General features: G+C 49.1%; 1 protein-coding gene across 2 annotated transcripts in view; it reads left to right on the forward strand.

The window, feature by feature from the left end:
- Positions 1-20,048, forward strand: part of ASIC2 (acid sensing ion channel subunit 2) — a 1,030,973-nt gene that overhangs the window by 961,346 nt on the left and 49,579 nt on the right. For both annotated transcript variants that reach the window (XM_068530350.1, XM_068530349.1), the window contains exon 3: positions 7,993-8,120. In XM_068530350.1, the coding sequence (XP_068386451.1) occupies positions 7,993-8,120 (128 nt within the window). The remainder of the gene's footprint in view (positions 1-7,992; positions 8,121-20,048) is intronic.

Consider the following 20,048-nt stretch of genomic DNA (forward strand, 5'->3'; position numbering starts at 1 on the left):
GGTGTGGGTCATAGGGAGGTGAGATGCCAGGCAGAGGGAGGGGAATCGGGAGCAAAGGCCAAGGACAGGCCCAGGTGTCCTGGGGTGGCTGAATCCAAGGGTGAGACCTCGGGCTGGAGAGGTAGGCAGAGGCCAGATAACCACAGGCCTGGTATGCTCTGTTCCAGCATAGATGTTCTCCTGTGAGTCCTGCCACCCAAAGTGTGGTCCTCCCATCAGCATCATTGGCATCCCCTGGGAGCTCATCAGAAACGCAAAACCTCAGACTCCACACTGAATCTGCCTGGCAACAGGATCCCCAGTGACTCACATTCAAGTATGAGAAGCTCTGATCTAGACCACTGTTTCCCACCCTTTGGAAATACGAGGATGCCTTTTTAACATCAAAATATTTCTCAGACATCACTCCCACATGAATGCGCTCATGCTTTTCACATTTATTTATTGAAAAAATATTCCATATCAGGAAGTTGCTGTGAATTCAGTAATGCTTTGAATAAGTTTGAATTCTATAGACACATCACAATCTATACACGGGATCTGTTCAGCAATCTGGTTATACCTAAGTTCTGCTGTCAGTGTGTGTCAACAATTTTTATCAATAGAATCTTAATCATCCACCAACTTCCCCTATAGTTTCGGAGACATGGCACTTTCTCCTGCACGTCGGTTGCCCACCCAGACTTATCAGCTCTCTTAGCAAGTAATTTATAATCTCTGAGCCTGAATGAACTAGGGAAACTCATTATTTAAAGGATCCTTGGAATAAATCTTTGTGTAATGAGCCTAGACCCAACTCCACACTCAGCGCCTTCACTAATGTATGTTTTGTAAACGTTTTGTTTCATAGAAGTGCGTTTAGTGTGACCACACTTCTCTGTTGCCTAACCAAGACCTAATGTTAACTATCTCCTGTGCCAACATGGGCACATTACTCTCCAGTATAGAAGGCACATCGCCTGCATACTGTCCTTTGATCCTCACACACTCTTGTGATGTAGACAGGGCACTGCTAATCATTTAACAGATGAACCCGCTTAACAGATGTGGTAAAGCAAGTCTCCAAGATGCTGAGCGACTTTCCCACCATCTCTTGTTTAAGTATTGGAACTAGGACTAGATTCCATAGCTTCTGATTTGGTCCTTGGTTCTTTCTACCAAGAGCTAGTGTTCCTTAAAAATGAAGAAAAAGAAAAGGAAAAAAAGGTTGCTTTGGATAACACTCAGTTCAACAGAGGGTAACAGGTTATAGGGTCTTTAAAATGCTAGTGTGTTTGAGGCTCTGCCAGAGGGGGCTGGGATTTGCAGCCTTCACCCAACTTTTGTGGCCGCTTGATAACATCTCCTGGGTCATGAGCCGTTGGTGAGAACACTTTGCTACCTCAGGCTGTCGCCCTGAACAGACATAATTGCAGCCCATCCAGCAGGGGACACAGCGTTGATCTTTCTTCCTCCAGAAGCCCAGCTCACCTCAAAATGTCACCCAGGAGCAATCAAGCGTGAGGGTTGCCATCTCCGTGGTGGGTTTGGATTTTCTCACCTAGGATGCTGCTTAACTGGGCCTGTCTGTGAGGAGCAGGGCAGAGAGGGAGGACAAGAGATGCCTCGTCCATTTTTAGCTAGGCAGCAATTTGTGGATTCTTTGTGCTGTCTTTAGAAAAATCAACCTTTTCTGACTTGATGTAAGTGCTGAACGGCCACGTCTAATTTTTTTAATCTGTTTTTCAGGAAATTAAAATGAGATGCAGTGAGGTTGGAGACTTGTGCGTGATCCCCCAGCTCGTAGAATTTTAGAGCTAAAAGTAACCTGCGAGATCAGCCATCCTTTGCAAGGCTCAGAGAGGCAATATAACTTGCCTGAGGTCACACAGCTATTAAGGGGTAGGGCTGGGAGTCAAACCCAGCTCTCTGTGATCTCAGAGCCAATGTTTTCTTTTATATACTTCCCTGTTCTTCTTTCCAGGGCCCCACCTTGGGCCTCCTTGCATTCATGCCATGGATTTCTCTGTGCAAGCCAGGGGAGCATGAGGGACCAAGATGGCACCTCTCATGGACCACCCAAACTGCATGTGTAGCCAGCCTGGTAGAAATACCAGGGCTCTCAAGGGCTAGGGCCGCGGCCCCTGTCATTGTCACTGTCAGACATTCAGTGGGCTTTCCCTTGATCTCTGAGATGAGAGAATGCAGCCTTCATCCATTACCATGTTCAAACCCATTCTGCATATTTTGCAGAAAAATGAGGCTCCAAGAGATGAAATAACTTGCCAGAGGTCACAGAGCTGGAAGTGACCTCACCCTGCCTGACCCCAGAGCCCCAAGCGTCTAACCAACTGTCCTAGGTGCTCTCTGATTCTGACCCCCCGAGTACAAGGGGCCTGCACGTCCACTGACTCAGAATGCCTGGTTCGCTCTTTTGAGAAAGGGGTGCTCCGTCTCTGGGCATAAGCCCCGCCCACCCTGGCCCCAGCGTGGGAGGTGGGAGCCCCCGGAACTCCATAAGCCATGCAGGGCAATTGGCTCTCCTGGGTGGGGCACAGGGACCCAGCAAATAGAATTGAGAGACTGAATATCCCAGCCTGACTCTCCCCTCTCTCCCAGTTTCCTACCTGGGCCCACCATTGGCTGAAGTCAACCAGCAGCTAGAGGGCAAGGGAGCCCAAGAGTACACTTTATACAAGTGCAGCTCCCAGGGCAGAGAGAAGAGTGGAGAGGATGGGTAGGGGACAAACAGCCATCCTGCACTGAGACGCATCTCACCATATGGCTGGCCTCCCTCCCGCCCTCTCCTCTCAAGCTAGCTATCCCAGCCACCGTTACAAAGACGGTTTCCTCCAACCCAAGATTGCTTTGTACCAGCACATCCCTGCCTTAGCCTAGAAAATTCCTCCAGGTTTTCAGAGACGCTTCTTTGCCTCCTCTTCAGTGTTTATTGCCTCTGCGTGCTTCCTGTAATTTGCAAAGATTAAAAATGTAAGCTTTTACTGTGATGTACTTTCCCTGCCCCATTATGCATTCTGCCCGTGGCTCCCCCCACCCCGACCCGCCCGCCCAGTAGAGCTTCCCAATCCTTTCTGCAGGCACAGAAAATTCTCCACAGGTAGGCTACACCTGGTGCCGGCCATGGCCCTGCTCCTAAAAAGGAGACTCTGGCTTCTGCAGGTTGAAGTCTCTCTGCCACCCTCCTCCCGATTCTACATCATCTTTCATGTTACGCCATCAGGGTTGCAGCTTGGTTGCAATTAACAAGGGCTCCTAACGGCTGTGTGTGTAGTAACTTTCCCGTTCTCTGTGCCCTCTCTCTCTGGGGCTTTGAATCCTGGTGTTCATGATATGTAAACAAATCCTTCACTGCACTGGGGGCCTGCACTCTTTGAAGCAACTCAGTGTTGGATGTTTTGGTGGTGAGAGGAATAGGAAGATGTGAACAATTCCGTCCAGCACCAACGAGGGTTATAATCAGGGCTGGCTTCCTGGTTGTGTGACCACTGCAGTCACACAGGCTCAGGAAGGTCACACTTGGTTTCATGCTTTACCACTGCTGTCTTGAGTTTCTCAATAAATTTTTAACGAGGTGCCCCACATTTTCAGTTTGAACCCAAACACTGTATGGCTGGTCCGAGTTCCTGTTATTGTTATTGTTGCTGCCGTTGCTGTTGTTTTCTGTGCAGCCCAGCTGCATGTCAGTGAACGAGACCTTCTGCCTTGTGCAACATGGGAGCAAGCCCGTCACTGGGTGACATGTGGCGCTGGTATTTCCTAGGGTCCAGCCAGACCCTGGCAGACTCACAGCTGGTCAAAGGGCGGGGAACAGTCAACTCAGCAGAGGACACTCCCTCACTCAATTTGTTTCATTCAACAAGTAGTTATTGAACTCTGCTCTGTTCCAGGCACCATGCTAGGGGCTTTAGGGGATATGACAATGAAAGAGATATTCCCTTTCTCCAGCCTCCACTCAGAACCCCAGGGCTATGAACCAGGACATCTGCTCCCGTGAAATAAACCACACCCCTAGTGGGGGAGGAAGAGTGACGAATTGCAAGTCAGAAGACCTGGCTCTTGGCCCCTGCTCTGCTCTTGACTTGCTGTGTGACCTTGGGCAAGCCAATTCCCCTCTCTGGACTAGATCGCTGCTGCCCAAATGTGTGTGGTCTCAGATAATTTGTATCAGAATCCCTGGGCATGCAAGTTTCCTGGGCTTCACCCCAGAGGGACAGAATCAGAATTTCTAGGGAGTGGATCCCGGGAATGGTCACGCAGAGCTCCGTATGTGATTTCAACGTGCATTCTAGCCTGTGACCGTTGGAGGTATGTGGGCGGAGCCTTTGGCTCCAACAGCCTATGCTTGATCACTTCATTTCTTCAAGTGTGTCTTCGTATTTGCACTGGTAGTATGCCACGTCCGGGAGAGGCAGGAGCTGAGGGTGGGTACAGGGCAGGGACTGGAGGGGGGCTGCTATTCACTGTCAAACTGGAGAATTACTCCACAGAGGGGAGCTGAGGGCAGTTCTGTGAAGGAAGAGGAACTACCTGGAGATGAGAGAGTAAGTGGTGCTTTGGGAGACGCAGGGTCAGGGAGGATCTGGGGCTGTAATCATGGGCTGACGACAAATAGGCAGAACTCCGCTGCTCAGAACCCCACCCAGATCTGCTTCTGGACAAGAGACCCCACAGGGGCACCTGCATAGGAAAGCGGGGTGCTCAAGCCCTTGCCACCCCTACTGCTCCGAGAGGGCTGGGATCTGCTCACAGGTGACATTCTACAACTGCACTGCCCAGTAAGGTGGTCACCAGCCACATGTGGCTACTTAATTTTAAGTTTAATTAATTAAAATTCAATTGGATAAAAAATAGATAAATAAAGCAGGCCAAAAAGGTAATATGTGAAGTGATGGATATGTTAATTAACCTGATAGGGGGAATCCTTTCACCATGTATACCTACATCAAATCATCCCACTGTGCACTTTAAATACCATACAATTTTATTTGTCAATTATGCATCAGTAAAGTTGGGGGGGGCATTAATTAATTAAATTATAAATTCAGTTCCTCAGTCGCATGAGTCACATTTCATGTGGCTAACAGTACCAGGTTGGATAGCAAGGATTATAGAACATTCCATCTTGGTAGAAGGTTCCTCTAGACAGCATTATCCTGAAGAGGGCAGAAACCTTATTCATATCTCTTCTGACTCTGCCCATCAGATTGCATGCCCATCCATGTTTGCAATGATATGAGAACACTTTAGGAATTTACTCTGCTCCAGCCCCTGCTGCTTCTTGAATACACTCCCCATCTGAACCCTAACCCAGTCTGAGTAGCCTTGGGCAGCTCTCACTAGCACAGGCACGCCTGGCTGTCCTCTCTGCTCATTGCTCACACCAAGGCCCCGTTTCTCATTTCTCCCTGTAACCACAGGTACCTCCTTCGAGCCTGTCCTACTGGCTCTAAGGTTTCTTAAGCTCACTTAATATCGCAGGCACACAGCTTCACTAGCTCTGGAAAACACGCTTTGGCATCTCTCCTCTCCCACCCCCTCCAGCTCACTGAACGTGCTTTTCATTCAACCAAGCATGGGCATCCCTATATCCCAGTATCACTGTGTGTTCACTTCTCCCCCCCATCAAAGCCTGTTCTCTGGGCTCCTCGGCCTCTCCTCAAGCCCTCTCTCGGGCGGACCTTAGAACACACAGCCACTGAAAGCTGGCCACTCAGTCTTCTTCATCTCCCCCATCCTCCCTCTCCCTCAGCCCCCTCCCTGATGTACCTGTGGGCCAAGCCCCCGGCTGGGCAATGGGCACCGGACTGAGCAAGCAGGACTCTCCTCTCTTGAGGCACCCACCACCCATGGGAGAGATGGACACAAAACCATAGGCGCGCAGGGATGTAGGGGCAAGAGTTTGGATGCAGCGATCTGGGTAAAGAGATGGCGGAAGAGTTGACTCTGCTGGAGGAAAGGGGGAGGTGTTTGTGGGTTTCATGGGATTCTCTCCTGCTCCGCGAAGATGTGTATGAAAGGATTCCTGGCTGAGGCCCTCTTTTGCCTAAACCTCATGTCAGCCACTGGATTCCTCGTCTAGATGGTGAGAGCCCTGCCTGTTCTTCCTCTGGCCCCTGTCTGCCTACTCAACCTTGGCCTGTGCCCCCGACCTTGGAATTCTCACCCAGATCTGGACGCCTCCCCCTGCCTCGGTCGCTGGCCCCCAGGCTGACCTGGGTCCTGCGCATTCACGTGCCTGGCTCCAGCCCTTCCCTCCTCCTCGCCTTTCTCTTCTGTGCCAGCTTTAGAGCGTGTCCGCAAACTCTCCCTACGCTATGGCCCTGGTGCTGACACACACCCCCTCCCTGACCTCTGACCTCCATCCCCCCGCATCTTCCCTGATTTCTGCATTTACCCATCCTCTCCCTATTCTCGAGTTTCAGAATACTCCTTGATGTGGATTCCAGGTTGACCTTGCCTATTAATAAGTGAGTAAAGGTTGGGGTCACAAATCTCTCACTCGTTCGTGCAACAGGCGTTCCCTGGGTGCCTGCAAGATGCCCAGCCATGTGCAGGGCCTTTGAGATCCAGAGAGGAAGCCCTGAACTTGGCCTCACGATGCTCAGCCTTGTGGAAAAGACAGTGAGATAAAGGATTATGACGTGGTGTGGCAGAGGCTTTACCAGGCGTATGTGAAGAATACAACCAAACAGGAGAAGGAGTGGCTCTGGCTGGGGCTGGGGGCTGAATCTTCAGTGATGAGAAGGGAGATGGTCGGGTGGACCAAGTAAAAGACATTCCAGGCAGAAGGAGATGCATGTGCATCCATGTAGAGCAGGGATCAGTAACAGCCAATCTGGAGGCCCTGGTGGGTTGGAACACGTAGTGCCACGAAGCAGAGGGCTGCCCAGAGCAAGGCTGGAACGGGGGCAGGTGAAGGAGATTGGGCTCCTTATAAGTGACTCAGATTTGCATTTTGGAAAACTCATGCTTCAGGCTGTTTGCAAAGAATAAGACAGAGAAGGAGACCCAGGAAAGGCTGATAGATCCCATAGGTGCACTTCCCGCCAGTTATGAGCACCAACATATAGGATGAGCCAGGCTCTGCCATCCCATCCCTTTCTGCCGTCCCTCCTCTCCACCCACCCCACCCCCTGCCCCCGCAATGCCGAGGGCCGTTTCTCCTGCCAAAGAACAGAAGGGGAGAAGCTTCTCTTCTAGTTGCCCATCTCCTGCAGCTCCAAGGGGCTTACAGGAAAGCCCCGTATTTTTATTTCAACTGCTGTATCATCATGTTTTCCTTCTCCTGATCTCCTCGCCTCAGCTCATGGTCCTGTAGAGAAGTTAGTAAATAAAGAGAATAGGTGCTTCACTCAGTTCATAATCCCATTCTATAGTTTTGGAGATTGAAGCAAAAAGTTGATTGGCCTAGCTGACCTGAATTCATTTCTGATTGCTGCTCTAACAGATTGCCACAACAATCTGATTGCATCAGATTGCATCAAACAACACGAATTTATTATCTTACAGGTCTGGAAGCCAGAAGTCAAAAATGTATTTTAAGGTGTCAGCAGGGCTGCATTCCTTCTAGAGGCTCTAGGGGAAATCCATTCCCTTGGCTTTTCCAGCTTCTGGAAGCTGCCTGCATCCCTGGGCTTATGGATCCTTCCTTCCTCCATCTTCAAAGCCAGCAGCATCGATTTTTCCACATCTCTCTGACTCTGATCCTCCTGCTTCCCTCTTGTAAGGACCCTTGTGATCCCATTGGGCCACCTGGATAACCAAGGACCATCTCCCCACCTCAAAATCCTTGGTTACACCTGCAGCATCCCTTTCACCAGTGTAAGGTAACATAGCCACAGTCTCCAGGGATGAGGATGTGCACACCTCTGGGGGGCCATGATCCTGCCTACCGTGGGGCCTTTCCAGCATCCTTTTGAGCTTTTCAGTCCCAGGACTCCATGAGCATCTGTTATCATTGACCCATGGCTCTGTCCATCTTTGTTCTTTCAGAGGAAACGACGTTTGAAGCAGGCGTGAAGGTTCAGATCCACAGTCAGTCTGAGCCGCCTTTCATCCAAGAGCTCGGCTTTGGGGTGGCACCAGGGTTCCAGACTTTCGTGGCCACACAGGAGCAGAGGGTAAGTCCCCAGGGCTCTCTGGATCAGTGGTCCTTGGCCTCTCCCAGCCACCTGCCACGTGAGGAGGAGAAATGGGATTCCCACTCCTGGAAGGCTCCGAATCCACCCAGGAGGCTGGAGCAGGGCTGGGCTCAGTAAAGAGACTCACCCTGAAATTGGAGAAATGTATCAGGCTAACCTCTGTAATCCAATTCTCCTGTACCGCCTGTCGGTTTCTGCAATAGGGCATGAGGGAAACCCAGCTTATTTGCTTTTCCACTGAACTGGTTGGGGTTTTTTTTTTTCCCAAAACATTCTGGGAAAAAAATCTTTGCGGGGGGTGGGGTGGGAGTCCAGTGGATGCTGAGGGAAATTGCTCATCAGGGTTTGGTGTGTTTCGTCACTGTGTTAATACAAAGCCAAGTGGCCTGCAAAAAGGAACAGGGATGGAACATCTCTCTTGTAACGGAGTTTAAGTGGAGGGAAGCCGCTTCATGGGTTCCTGTCTGCTCTCTGATTTAGCACCAGGGGAGGGGCCCTCCCAGCCAGCCAGGACTTCTGCATCAACTCTGTGCATCCATGGAGTGAGGTCTGGCACAGATGTGACATGGCTTACACACCTCAGAAGGGAGACCTTTGTAAATTCTCGGTGGGGAGGAAGCCTCAGAACAGGACTGCAGAGAGACATGGGGTTGCTTTTTTTTCTCTTATCTCCTGGTTTGCCTAGAATAAAAGCTGGAGAGCCTATGACTCTGAGGGAGTCCTAAACCAGGTCACCCAAGACAACGTGCCCTGGGAGGCCTGGAGCAAACAATGAGGTGAATGAGCGACAGGGAGCCCAGCTCTAGGGTATGAGGAAAGGAGAATCCGGAGAACGGGAGGAGCAGTCAGCAAAGAGATACACACGTAACTTAGGAGCTCCGCTTGTTTTGAAAATTTGGCCCAAATCATCTTTCATCCAGTACAGATCACAGTTCCTTAGCCATTTTATAAAGCGATCTTCTGTACTGGAAACTGGTTTTAACTCTCTAAGCGAGCTGTAGTTTTGGACCTCTGGGAGAACATGGATGGCGCAGGCCTCGTGAACTATTCCCTGTACTTAACGCCTGGGCAGTTGCTAAAGATCAAGGTCAGCCTCCTCCACAACATGTAGCAGGTGGGATGGTGGCTCTGAGACCGGGGTAGAGAAGGCTGGGAGGTTGGCCCGGCAGCTAAGGGGCTCAGAGATAGAGGCACGCAGTGTAGGCAGAAGTGGGGTATTCAAGAGCGTGCAAGGTGGGGGCCTGGTTGAACAACCAGGAAACTTCATCCTAGAGGACAAAGAAGGAAGGCATGAAGCAGGCAGCACGGAGCCAAGTTCAAGGCTGAGGATTTGAATCAGGAAGCGTGAACGCAGGCTAGCAGGTCAAGGTGTGCAGAGAGCCCGGAGCCCAAGCTATTAGCCTGGGTGTAGTAGCAAGCCTTCCTTTGAGTACTGTCAGATAAACAAAGCAGCAAGGACAGATTTAATCAGTAATATACTATTGCAGTAGGGAAGAGGGTTCAGCCTGAACTGAACTCAACTTCGATTTGTGCAGAAGGCACTTGGTGTTTTAAAGGGAAAATGAGGGGAAGGGTTGGGGGGAGAGAGGGTGCCTGAGCAGAGTCAGGGAAATGAAACATTACAAAAAGCCGGAAGTTAGGGGGGGTGGGGGTCAGTGCATGTGGAACCCATCCGAGTCTGCTAATAGGACCCCATCATAGTTAGGCTTCTCTCCTCCTGCAGAGACAGGGAGACAGGGGCCCTACCTTTTGGTCTTGGCAGGAACAAACAAACAGTAAATTCTTTTGGCAGTCTTGAGTTCTCAGGCAGGGACTTTAAGGGGGCTAGGGTCATCCCAGGGATTTGGCTTTGAGCTGTGAGAAACTATGTTAGTGTAAAAACGTGTTGAAGACACAGTCATTTTCGTAAAGAGCTTTAGTTGAATGTTTCAAAAATACCAAATATTCTTGAGCTCACTGGAGAATCCAGAATAAATACTACCTGGAGTTTTGCCCTCTGTTTGTCTCCTCCTCCTGGGCTTGTGTGGCCTAAGTAGTATTACGCTACCCTGAACAGCATACTTCATCCAAGTGCAGTAATACAAGCTGCACCTTTTTTGGATTTCTGCTGGCCTTTTTTATTTCCTTTATACAAGTGTGATTTTTCAGAAGTCGACTGTTAACACTATTCTAGTTCTGTTCTTCATCTAAACTATCCATTTCAATGAAAATGAAGTGCTAATGACAGAAAGAAAGAAAGAAAGAAAGAAAAGAAAGAAAGAAAGAAAAGAAAGAAAAGAAAGAAAGAAGAAAGGAAGGAAGGAAGGAAGGAAGGAAGGAAGGAAGGAAGGAAGGAAGGAAGGAAGGAAGGAAGGAAGAAAGAAAAGGAAAGAAGGAAGGAAACTATGTTAGTGTTTGTCCAAGTCTTTGTAGGCCAAGGTTGAGGCCTCATGGAGAAGAGGGCACAGAGGAGCCTGGCTAGTCCTGCCTTTTGTGGGTGATGTGAGTCAATCTACCTCCCTTCGAAGAACCAGGCACGGGTTAGACTAATAAGTGTGTCCATGAATTCTTTGACTATCTAATGGTGAATTTTGGGCTAGTTTTCCAATGCAAATCTGATTTTGTGGTTTGTGGAAAGTAACCACCCCTCTGCTCCTGCATGACTTACCTGTACTGACACCTCTCTGGTGTCCACATTGCTATTACCATGCAGAGGAAGTGAACAGCCTTCCTTGAAACGCACAGGGTAACTTCACCTCACCGCTAGCGAAGGTTGGAGAGAAGGAAGCTCTCTGTAGGCTGCTGTGTCATTGGCTTGAGAGATGTGCTCTGTCCTCCCCACTCCGCACTGACCCCCCCCATTACTGACACCAAAGAAATTGCTGGGCCTGGTGGGAAGCTGGAGCTGATAACTTCTCAGAACCCTTAAGTCTCTTTCTCTTCCCAACATGAAACAGAGGGACTCCCCGTGGTGATCAGGGACAGAATGTATTCCCAGCTTCAGAGGACAAATTCATTGTTGGCTTTGAAGTATATTTTCAGAAAATCAGCCTCATTCATATTAGCATTGCTATGGTTATTATAAGTAATAATAAGATATTTGGTTAAACATTTTACAGTCTTCAAAACATTTCCACATCACCTCATTTCATCATTTCATTCATATTAATAGAGAAATACAAAGACACATCCTGGAGCTAAATCTAATAATACATTATGTTTACACATATATAAAAGAGCATATTCATAGGAAATAAGACTCGAAGGAAATAAGGCAAAATACCCACAGTGGGGGAATTCTGAATGATTTGTTTTCTTGTCTGGGTTTGCCACATGTTTTATAATGCGACTTTGTTTTATTTTACTTGTTGAGCAAATATTTGTTGAACACCTACTATGGGTGAAGCGATAGGGATACGGTGGTGAGCGAAACAGACCCAGTGTCTGGCCTCACAGAACTTACATATTAGTGGTTTCTTTCACATAGGAAAAATAGCCGTTAAATAATCTTAAGTCAAGTATAATTTGGGGATTAGCCCCCACTGGTATATTCTCACTCTGCCATTAGTACTAACCTATCCAGCTGACCCTGGTTCTCAAACATTGATTCTAAGATGCATATTTTTTTCACATTTTAACATTTCTGAAATTGGGGTTTGTTGCACGTCCGTTACAACTGGCGATGCTTTTTCTTTCTTGATGGCACATAAAATCACAGAGGTCTTACAACCTATAGCGGCTACACTGTTCCCATTCCAAGATTCTGCTGCTTCAGCTCAAAGCTCAAGGGAATCTTGAAAGATGACAAGACTATTTGGCGGGCAGAAGGCCCTTTCCTAGAAACTTGGTGTGAATCATGCTAGGGAAATTGACTCCTGGGTGAAAGCCCTGAGCGGAACTGGTAACTTAACAGGACTCCTGACATGAATCCCTTTGTAAACGGAAAAGTCCTTTTGCCTGGTAAAGTCATCCCACCCGTGCAAAATTACACACGCACTTCTCTCAATATTTTTCACTTTACTTTGTAATCCAAAAGAACACATCATTGGGCTGTAACCCAGACCAAAGATTGCTTTTTTACATCTGTATTTGCCCTAAACCCAAATAAGCCAAGGTATGCCCCTGCCTTCCTTGGACAATCTGAGAAGTGCCCCCCTGGCTCAGCTGCTGTAGGAGCCCCTGCACCATCCCAGGACCCCCACCACCAGAGACAGGCAGTGGGATAACACGCTGGGAGCAGAAACAGAACCCAGAGAGAGAGAGCAGTTCCTTCTACCTGAGCGCACACTCCCCGCCAGGCATTAAGCTGCAGAGACACTTGACCTGCATTATTTCATTTATTCCCCACAACAACCCCAAAAGGGAGATATTGTTATGCCACGTTCCAGATGACAAAACTGCACAACCAAGTCACTTGCTTCAGGTCACCGAGCTAAGGGAACTGCAGGACTCAGCTTTGAGCACAGATCTATCTGGGGAGAGAAAACCAGACAGGGAGCCCACAGGCCTGGATTCTAGTCCTGACTGCGCCATGAGAACTTGGACAGGTTGCCTCCGTCCCTGGGCCTCAGTGTTCCCATCCATAGAATGGAAGGGCTGGGTTAGGTGACCTCGAAGGGCGTCCAGCGTTCGCAGCCTGGGGGTCACTCAAGCACACAGGAACCACGTGGAAGTTTGGGCGATAGCAGTTTTGCACCTACTCTGCCACCTGCAGACTCCCTCCTTCATGCCAGCTGGCGTGGGGTGCTGTTAAGGTCCATGGTGGCAAGGACGTGTGAGATAAACCCCCCTCCCCTGGTCTGAGAGGCAGAACCTGGGTTCCTACTAGTGAGAAGCAGGGGTTGGGGTACGTAGCCAACCTAAAACTTTAGAAGAGAGGCTCTGCCCGTGCTCCTTGGTCGTGCCCCTTCCCCAGGCCACACACATGGCGGCCACATGGCTGCCCTACTTAAAACCCTTAAATTCCTGGGCTTCCTGTAATTTGCAAAAGCCCAACCCCTTAGAATGGCGTCCGAGGTCCTGTTCAGCCTGGCCCCTGCCCACCTCTCCAGCCTCATCAACTGCCCGTGGTTGACTAACGTGTCCCCTGCATCCCAGTGTCGGAGAAACATCCACCAAATGCACCATGCTCTCTGATGCCTGCCTCTGTGCATTTGCCCCCACTGTTCCTTATGCCCAGCATCCCTTTCTGGTCTTACCTACCTGGCAAAGGCCTAGTCCTATTTCTAGCTACTGCTCGAAGAGCACAGTCTCTAAGAAGACCTTCCCCGTCCTGTCCTGCCACCCCCCAAGGAGCAGCTAGTCGCTCCATATAACACCTTACACATTCATTTATTCCTTCAGCAAACATTCACTGAGCACCTACTTTGCCGGGAAGATGAAGATGAGGGAGACCTGGTCCCGCTTTGGAGCGCTCACAGAATCAAGCAGGTTTCTCGGCAATTTTATTCCACTCCTAAGAGATATAAAACTCTCCTTGCAGAATTTACCTCCCCTTCTGCATTCCTGCCCCTACGCCTGCCTCTTACGAACTGTCTTCCTTAGCCTCCATCAGCCCTTGGCTCACTTAGGCTGGGAGCTCCCTGAGACCAAGGATGGTGTCTCTCGGATTCTCTATCCCCCGTGCCTTGCTTAGATATGAGCTCAGTAAATGTGCAGGATTGAAAGAATGAATTATACACTAACACTCAAATCTGCACTCTGGGCCCAAAGAGCGCTCAGATGCTGCGCTCCAGGGCTCTCCCTGCCTCCCCCCTTCCCCCACCTGCCAAAACTCCCATTAAAATCTGCCCTGGGGGCCCTCCTTCTCCCTGAGACTGTGGAGCCAGCCTCTGATGGATGATGGTATCTGTATCATTTCTGGCTGCACACTTAGAGAGCCTAATCAAAGCAAAAGCTCATGAAAGGGGTCAGGGCTGGAGACAGAGATCCGGAAGCCATCTGTGTGCACGAGAGTGGGTGGAACAGATGGGAAGGTCCTCACCGAACTCTGGACCATGGGGAGAATTAAACGAGTGAGCGAATATATGTGAAAGAGAAAATCTGGGACATTCATGTAGTAAGAGCACAGCATCTTCAACGTTGACATCACCAGTCGGACTCTTTGCCCCTAACTGAAGGCGATGGCTAATCCTGCTGGGACTTCCAGCCATGATTTGATATAAGAAAATTTTCATCATCTCCCACTTCCTCCTCAAAGAGCCTGGCGGTGAGTCTTGTTTTCTAAATGTTTATCCAATGTGTCCATCAAATCTTTATTCAACCGCCCTGCCCATACTTCTTGGTGGGACTGAGAATGAATCTGCAGACCCTGGGCAGTCGGTTGGCCACCAGCCTCATTGTTCAGAAAGTTTTCGGGGAAACGTGGCCCTGCGTTTATATTCGAGGGTCTCGGAAATGCCTTGGGGAACCAGAGTTGCTAATCACTGCCCAGATATACCCCGTTCTCACCAGGAAGCCCTTCTACTACCAGTCTGGAGCCATTGGGAATGAGAAGGTTTCCAATTCCACAACCTGGACTGTGTATTGGTTCCTCACTTGGGCTGTATCCAGAGTACCACAAGGATGCCCACGGTCACAGCACACCCTGCATCAAGCAGCTGCTCGCTAGCCTATTTGGGGCTGTAGATACACAAGGCAAACACAAATGTTTGGGTCCCGCCGGCCCCAGTTAGGTCACTGGCAGGCTGTGTGGGCACAGTCGGCTCCTACAGAAGCCTAAGCCTTTACCATCAGCGTAGGTTGGCCGCATCTCCAACATTTGGAGGGAATCCCACCATGGCTCACAACGAGAAACAGTATCCCCGCCTCTACCCCCAAATTAAAAAGGCCCAGATGTTGGGTGGGGTGCCCCCAAATGCTTTTCACAGCTCCTCTCAAGCTTCCAAATACAACTTCCTAAGTGCCTTTCAAAAGAGAAGACTCGGGGCTTCCCTGGTGGCGCAGTGGTTGGGAGTCTGCCTGCCGGTGCAGGGGACACGGGTTCGAGCCCTGGTCTGGGAAGATCCCACATGCCGCGGAGCAACTAGGCCCGTGAGCCACAGCTACTGAGCCTGTGCGTCTGGAGCCTGTGCTCCGCAACAAGAGAGGCCGCGATAGTGAGAGGCCCGCGCACCGCGATGAAGAGTGGCCCCTGCTTGCTGCAGCTAGAGAAAGCCCTCGCACAGAAGCGAAAACCCAACACAGCCATAAATAAATAAATAAATAATTCCCATTTAAAAAAAAAAAAAAGAGAGAAGACTCATTTGTCAATCTGACAGCCAGATCCATGGTCCTTAATATGCTTCACGGGCCCTGTTAAAAATGGAGGCTTGCCCAGTTGTGTTTTTCAAGGCAGGGGAGAGAATTTGTTCCACCTGCCTTCAGCAACTTCCAAACTGTCAAAGCTGGAGCCGCACAAACATGGTAACATCCAGTTTTGCTCTAGAAAGGGCCGGGGAGGCACCAGGAGGCAGGATAGCCTGCTGTGTGGCCATCCCTCCATGCTCAACAGGGAATAGTGTTTCCCATACATAGATGAAAATAAGAATCAATTAAGCATCTACTAGCTTAGCTACTTCCTCACTTGTTGCCACTCCTCCTCGAAGGGAGAAATATCTTCAGATCCCCAGATGGTTTTGCCAAGAGTCAGGTTTTCACCTTTTTTTCCTGCACAATGAGAGTTTGTTTTTGTCAAGGTGGAGGTGATGACAGGGCGTAGAGGAGGAAGGAAAAGGGTCCTTAAAAGAAGTATTGCTTGGCTAGGATGAGCAAATGTGCTCAGCTCTGTTGGGGGAAATCTCAAAGTAAATAAAACATGCTTAAGGTATGGGGATATATGTATATGTATAGCTGATTCGCTTTGTTATAAAACAGAAACTAACACACCATTGTAAAGCAATTATACCCCAATAAAGATGTTTTAAAAAAAAATGCTTAGGTATTAGAAAGAGGTAAAATCACTCTATTTTGCCTACTCTCTGCCTTGCAGCCTCTCCTCCTCCTTCCCTCCCTAAAAGAGTCTCCAAAGAGTTGTCTAGAATTGCTTCTCTCTACTTCCTCACCTCCCTTTCACTTCCCGGCGCACCTCTAGCATCCCACGGAAACTCTTTGTCATCAAGGTGGCCCATGAAATCTTTGTGGCCAAACCCAATCTTTGTCGGTAAGGACACTCCTCACTTCATGCCACCTGGTTTCCCAGCAGCATGTGTACTGTTGGCCACGCCCTCCCTGAGACCCTCTTCTCCCCACTCTGGTCTGGTTTTCTTCCCACCTCTCTGCCTGCTCCTCGTGAGTCATCTTCATAAGCAATTCCTTCTCTGTTCACCCCTGAGATGATGGGCGTCCCAGGATGCTGGTTTTCGCTTGTCCCATTCTGCAATTTCCTTGAATGAGCTCACCCTTTACCATGACTTTGAAAGCACTACCCCCAGCCCAGATCTCTTTCCTGACCCCCAACCCAGGACTCCCCGTACTGCCGAATGCCTCCCCTCGGAGTCCCATGGGCTTTTCAAATCAAAAGTCTAAACTGAACTCATCCTCTTCCCCTGCCCCACACCTCCACCCCGAAACTGCTCCCCCAGCCACGGTCCCCCAACCCTGTAAATGGCCTGAGTACAAATACGCACTCCCTAGATGGTGACCCTGTGCCTCATTTCCTCATCTGTAAAATGGGAATAATGATGGTTTCTATCCCAGAGGGTGGCTAGAAGGCTAAGTGAGTTAACGCGTATGCGCAGAACAGTTCTGGCATCCAGCAAGTGCTCGATAAACGCTAGCTATCACTATCGCCCACCCCAGACACTACTTTAATTCAGTCCTTCATGGTCTCTCTCCTGGGTAAGAACAGCAGCTGCCTGGCTGGTCTCCCTGCCGCCCACCTTGTCCCTCTCCAATCCATTCTCTGCATCAACAAGAATCTGAGCATCTCCCTCGCTCATTTCTTCGAGGATAAAGTCCAGGACCCTCTTCACAGCCCTTTCTGTTCTGGCTGCTGCCTACCTTTCAGCAGCATCTTCCTCTACTCCCCCGGCCTCCCACGCAAAGCACCAGCTCTCCTAAACTGTGTGCAGTTATTTCCAAGCATCACATGCTCTCTCCTCTCTCTCCCTGCCAGCAACACCCTTCCCACCCTTTCTTCACCTAATTTGTATGAGTCCTTCGAGATTCAGCTCTAATGTTCCCTCATCCAGAAGGCCACCCTGGAGTATTCTGTGTGAATCTCTGGCATAAAATTTACACATGATAATCATCTGTTTACCTATCTGTCTCCCTACCAGATTGTGGGCTCTCTGAGGATATGACTCCATCTTATTTCTGTTCTTTGTATTTCAGCATTTTGTATAGTGCCTTGCATATAGAAGATGCTTGATAATTATATTGAATGGAATGAATGACTCAATGAATGCATGAAAGAGAAAGAGCCTACTTTATCATCTCACTCTCTTGCTTAAGGCCCATTAATGTCTTTCCCCACCTAGAAAATAAAGTCCAAATTCCACATCCTGGCTCTGGCCATCACTTTTTCCAGTGACTAAACCCCACTACTCTCCAGCAGCCCCACTGCCTACCAGCCCCATTCCTTGATCATTTCCTGCTGACTCATTCATTTATTGAGCATTAGCTGTGTGCCAGGCACTGTGTTAGGCATGAGGGATACAGTAATGGACAGGACTGACCTGGTTCTTCTCAGAGCTTACAGTCTAGCAGGAGAGGCAGACAATCAATCACAGATTAAGAGCTATACGTGTCTGTGTAATAAGCCCCCAGTATATTGTAAACTTCTTAAGGGAAAATAATAGGTCTTATAATTCTTAAATGGAAAGATGGTTGGGCGGAATGTTGTAGAATGATCTCTGGGGGCTAACTTCAATAATTTACAATCCATTTCCGCTATGCTTAGCCTTCAGAGATGATGTAACCGAATTCAACAGTCTTTAACACTAAGAACTGAAAAAAAAAAAAGTCTTTTTACTGAGTGCATGGGGAAAAAAAGGGATGAACCAAAAATGGTACTAACCGACACGGCAGCTCCAGTCTGGGTCCAACATCCATTCAAATAAAAAAGCACACCTCCTCTTCAAAGGAGAGCAATTTTCCTTCTTGGAATCTGCCATAAAGAAATACTTACACATGTACCCCAAGAAGCATGGATGAAGGTCTTTTCTGCAGCTCTCAATTTTTGTGAGAGTAAAAATTTAGAAACAATTTAGTTCATCAATGAAATGATGATTAAATTAAGGAGGGCAAATGCATATGTGTTTCCCCCAACCCCTTGCAACAGTTAAAATGGGTAGGAAAGATCCGGAGGTCCCTTCGGGAAATTTTCCAAGACATATTGATAAGTGAAAAAAAAGAGTCAGAACAACACATACAGTGTGGTCTCATTTGTATTAAAAATACCACCACACTAAACTGAACTATATAAATGCACATGTATGCACGCACGGTAGCACACAGAAGAATTCTGGAGAATTTAAAAAATACTGACAGCTGCTCAGAGGAAAAGAACAGAACTGAGTGTGCAAGATTTTCCACTTTTTCTGGATCCCAGGAATATTTATAACGAGAATGCACTTGTGTATTCATGTATTAATTGTGCAACTTTTAAAGACGTGCGTAATGCAGCTATTTACAAGTATGTTTTCTGGTTTGGACCCGGCATCTAACAGACTGGCTGGGACTTCCCTGGTGGTGCAGTGGTTAAGAATCCGCCTGCCAATGCAGGGGACACGGGTTCGATCCCTGCTCCGGGAAGACCCCACATGCCTCGGAGCAACTAAGCTCGTGTGCCACAACTACTGAGCCTGTGCTCTAGAGCCGGCGAGCCACAACTACTGAGCCCATGCGCCACAACTACTGAGCCCGTGTGCCACAACTACTGAAGGCCGCGCGCCTAGAGCCCGTGCTCCGCAACAAGAGAAGCCACCACAATGAGAAACCCGCACACCGCAACGAAGAGTAACCCCCCGCTCACCGCGACTAGAGAAAGCCCGCGCGCAGCAACGAAGACCCAACGCAGCCAAAAATAAATAAATAAAATAAATAAATTTATAACAGACTGGCTCAGGTACCGGGGATGGGGTGCTACTCCCTGCAGCCAGGGACAGTCTCCCCTCCAGGCTGGTCCTGCAGTTCCTTCCCCAGCAGACAGCCTCCACCGGACCCTGCTTCTGGTCCCGGCACACGCAGAGGCCATAGGGAAAGGCCTGCAGCTCTGAAGTTTCCCTTCTAGCAAAGAAAATTTGTAAAGATTTTTCTCTGGTTTTGAAGTTTACAACAAAAAGTGTCCCCACCCTACCCGCAGACCTGGGGCCAGAGTCCACAGTTCCCAAAGATTGAAGAGCACCGTGCCTGGCACCATGCTCGTCCCCCATCCACATGGAATGGGTTGAATTTGTCCAATGGGTTGGATAAGATTGAATTAGATTGGACTGGGTTGATTAGGTTGGATTAGACTGATAGCTATCCTTTTTAATTCTGTAGCTCCTAAAATTGTGCTCTCCTCTTCCCTGCCTCAACAGTGCATCCGAGGGATGTCCCCACTCTCAGTTTTCATCCCTGCTGTGAGCTTGACATCATCTCCCTGCCCCACCATAAAGACAACAGGTACCATACTTCCAGGTCTTTCCCTTCACACATCTGTGTCTGGGACTGAGACACTCCTGTGCATGTCCCCACACCTGCCCCAGTGCTCAGTACATGACAAGGCCTCAGTCAATGTGTATTGAATTGAACTGAACTCAGCCCCCCAAACCTCCAAGAGAAGGTCTGGAAGGAGCCAGCAGGAGGAACAGACCCAGCCAGGGCAGGCGGTGCTCCACCTGGGGTGGTCAGGGTGCTCTTGAAGTTAAACCCCAGACCCACTGCTGGCACAGCTGCTTCTATGACCCAAAGGGTAAAGGATGATGGGGACACTCTGGAGATTGGTGACGGCAGATATAGGAGAGG

Source organism: Eschrichtius robustus, chromosome 20 (genome assembly GCF_028021215.1).
Source record: "Eschrichtius robustus isolate mEscRob2 chromosome 20, mEscRob2.pri, whole genome shotgun sequence".
In the NCBI taxonomy this organism is placed as follows: Eukaryota; Metazoa; Chordata; class Mammalia; order Artiodactyla; family Eschrichtiidae; genus Eschrichtius; species Eschrichtius robustus.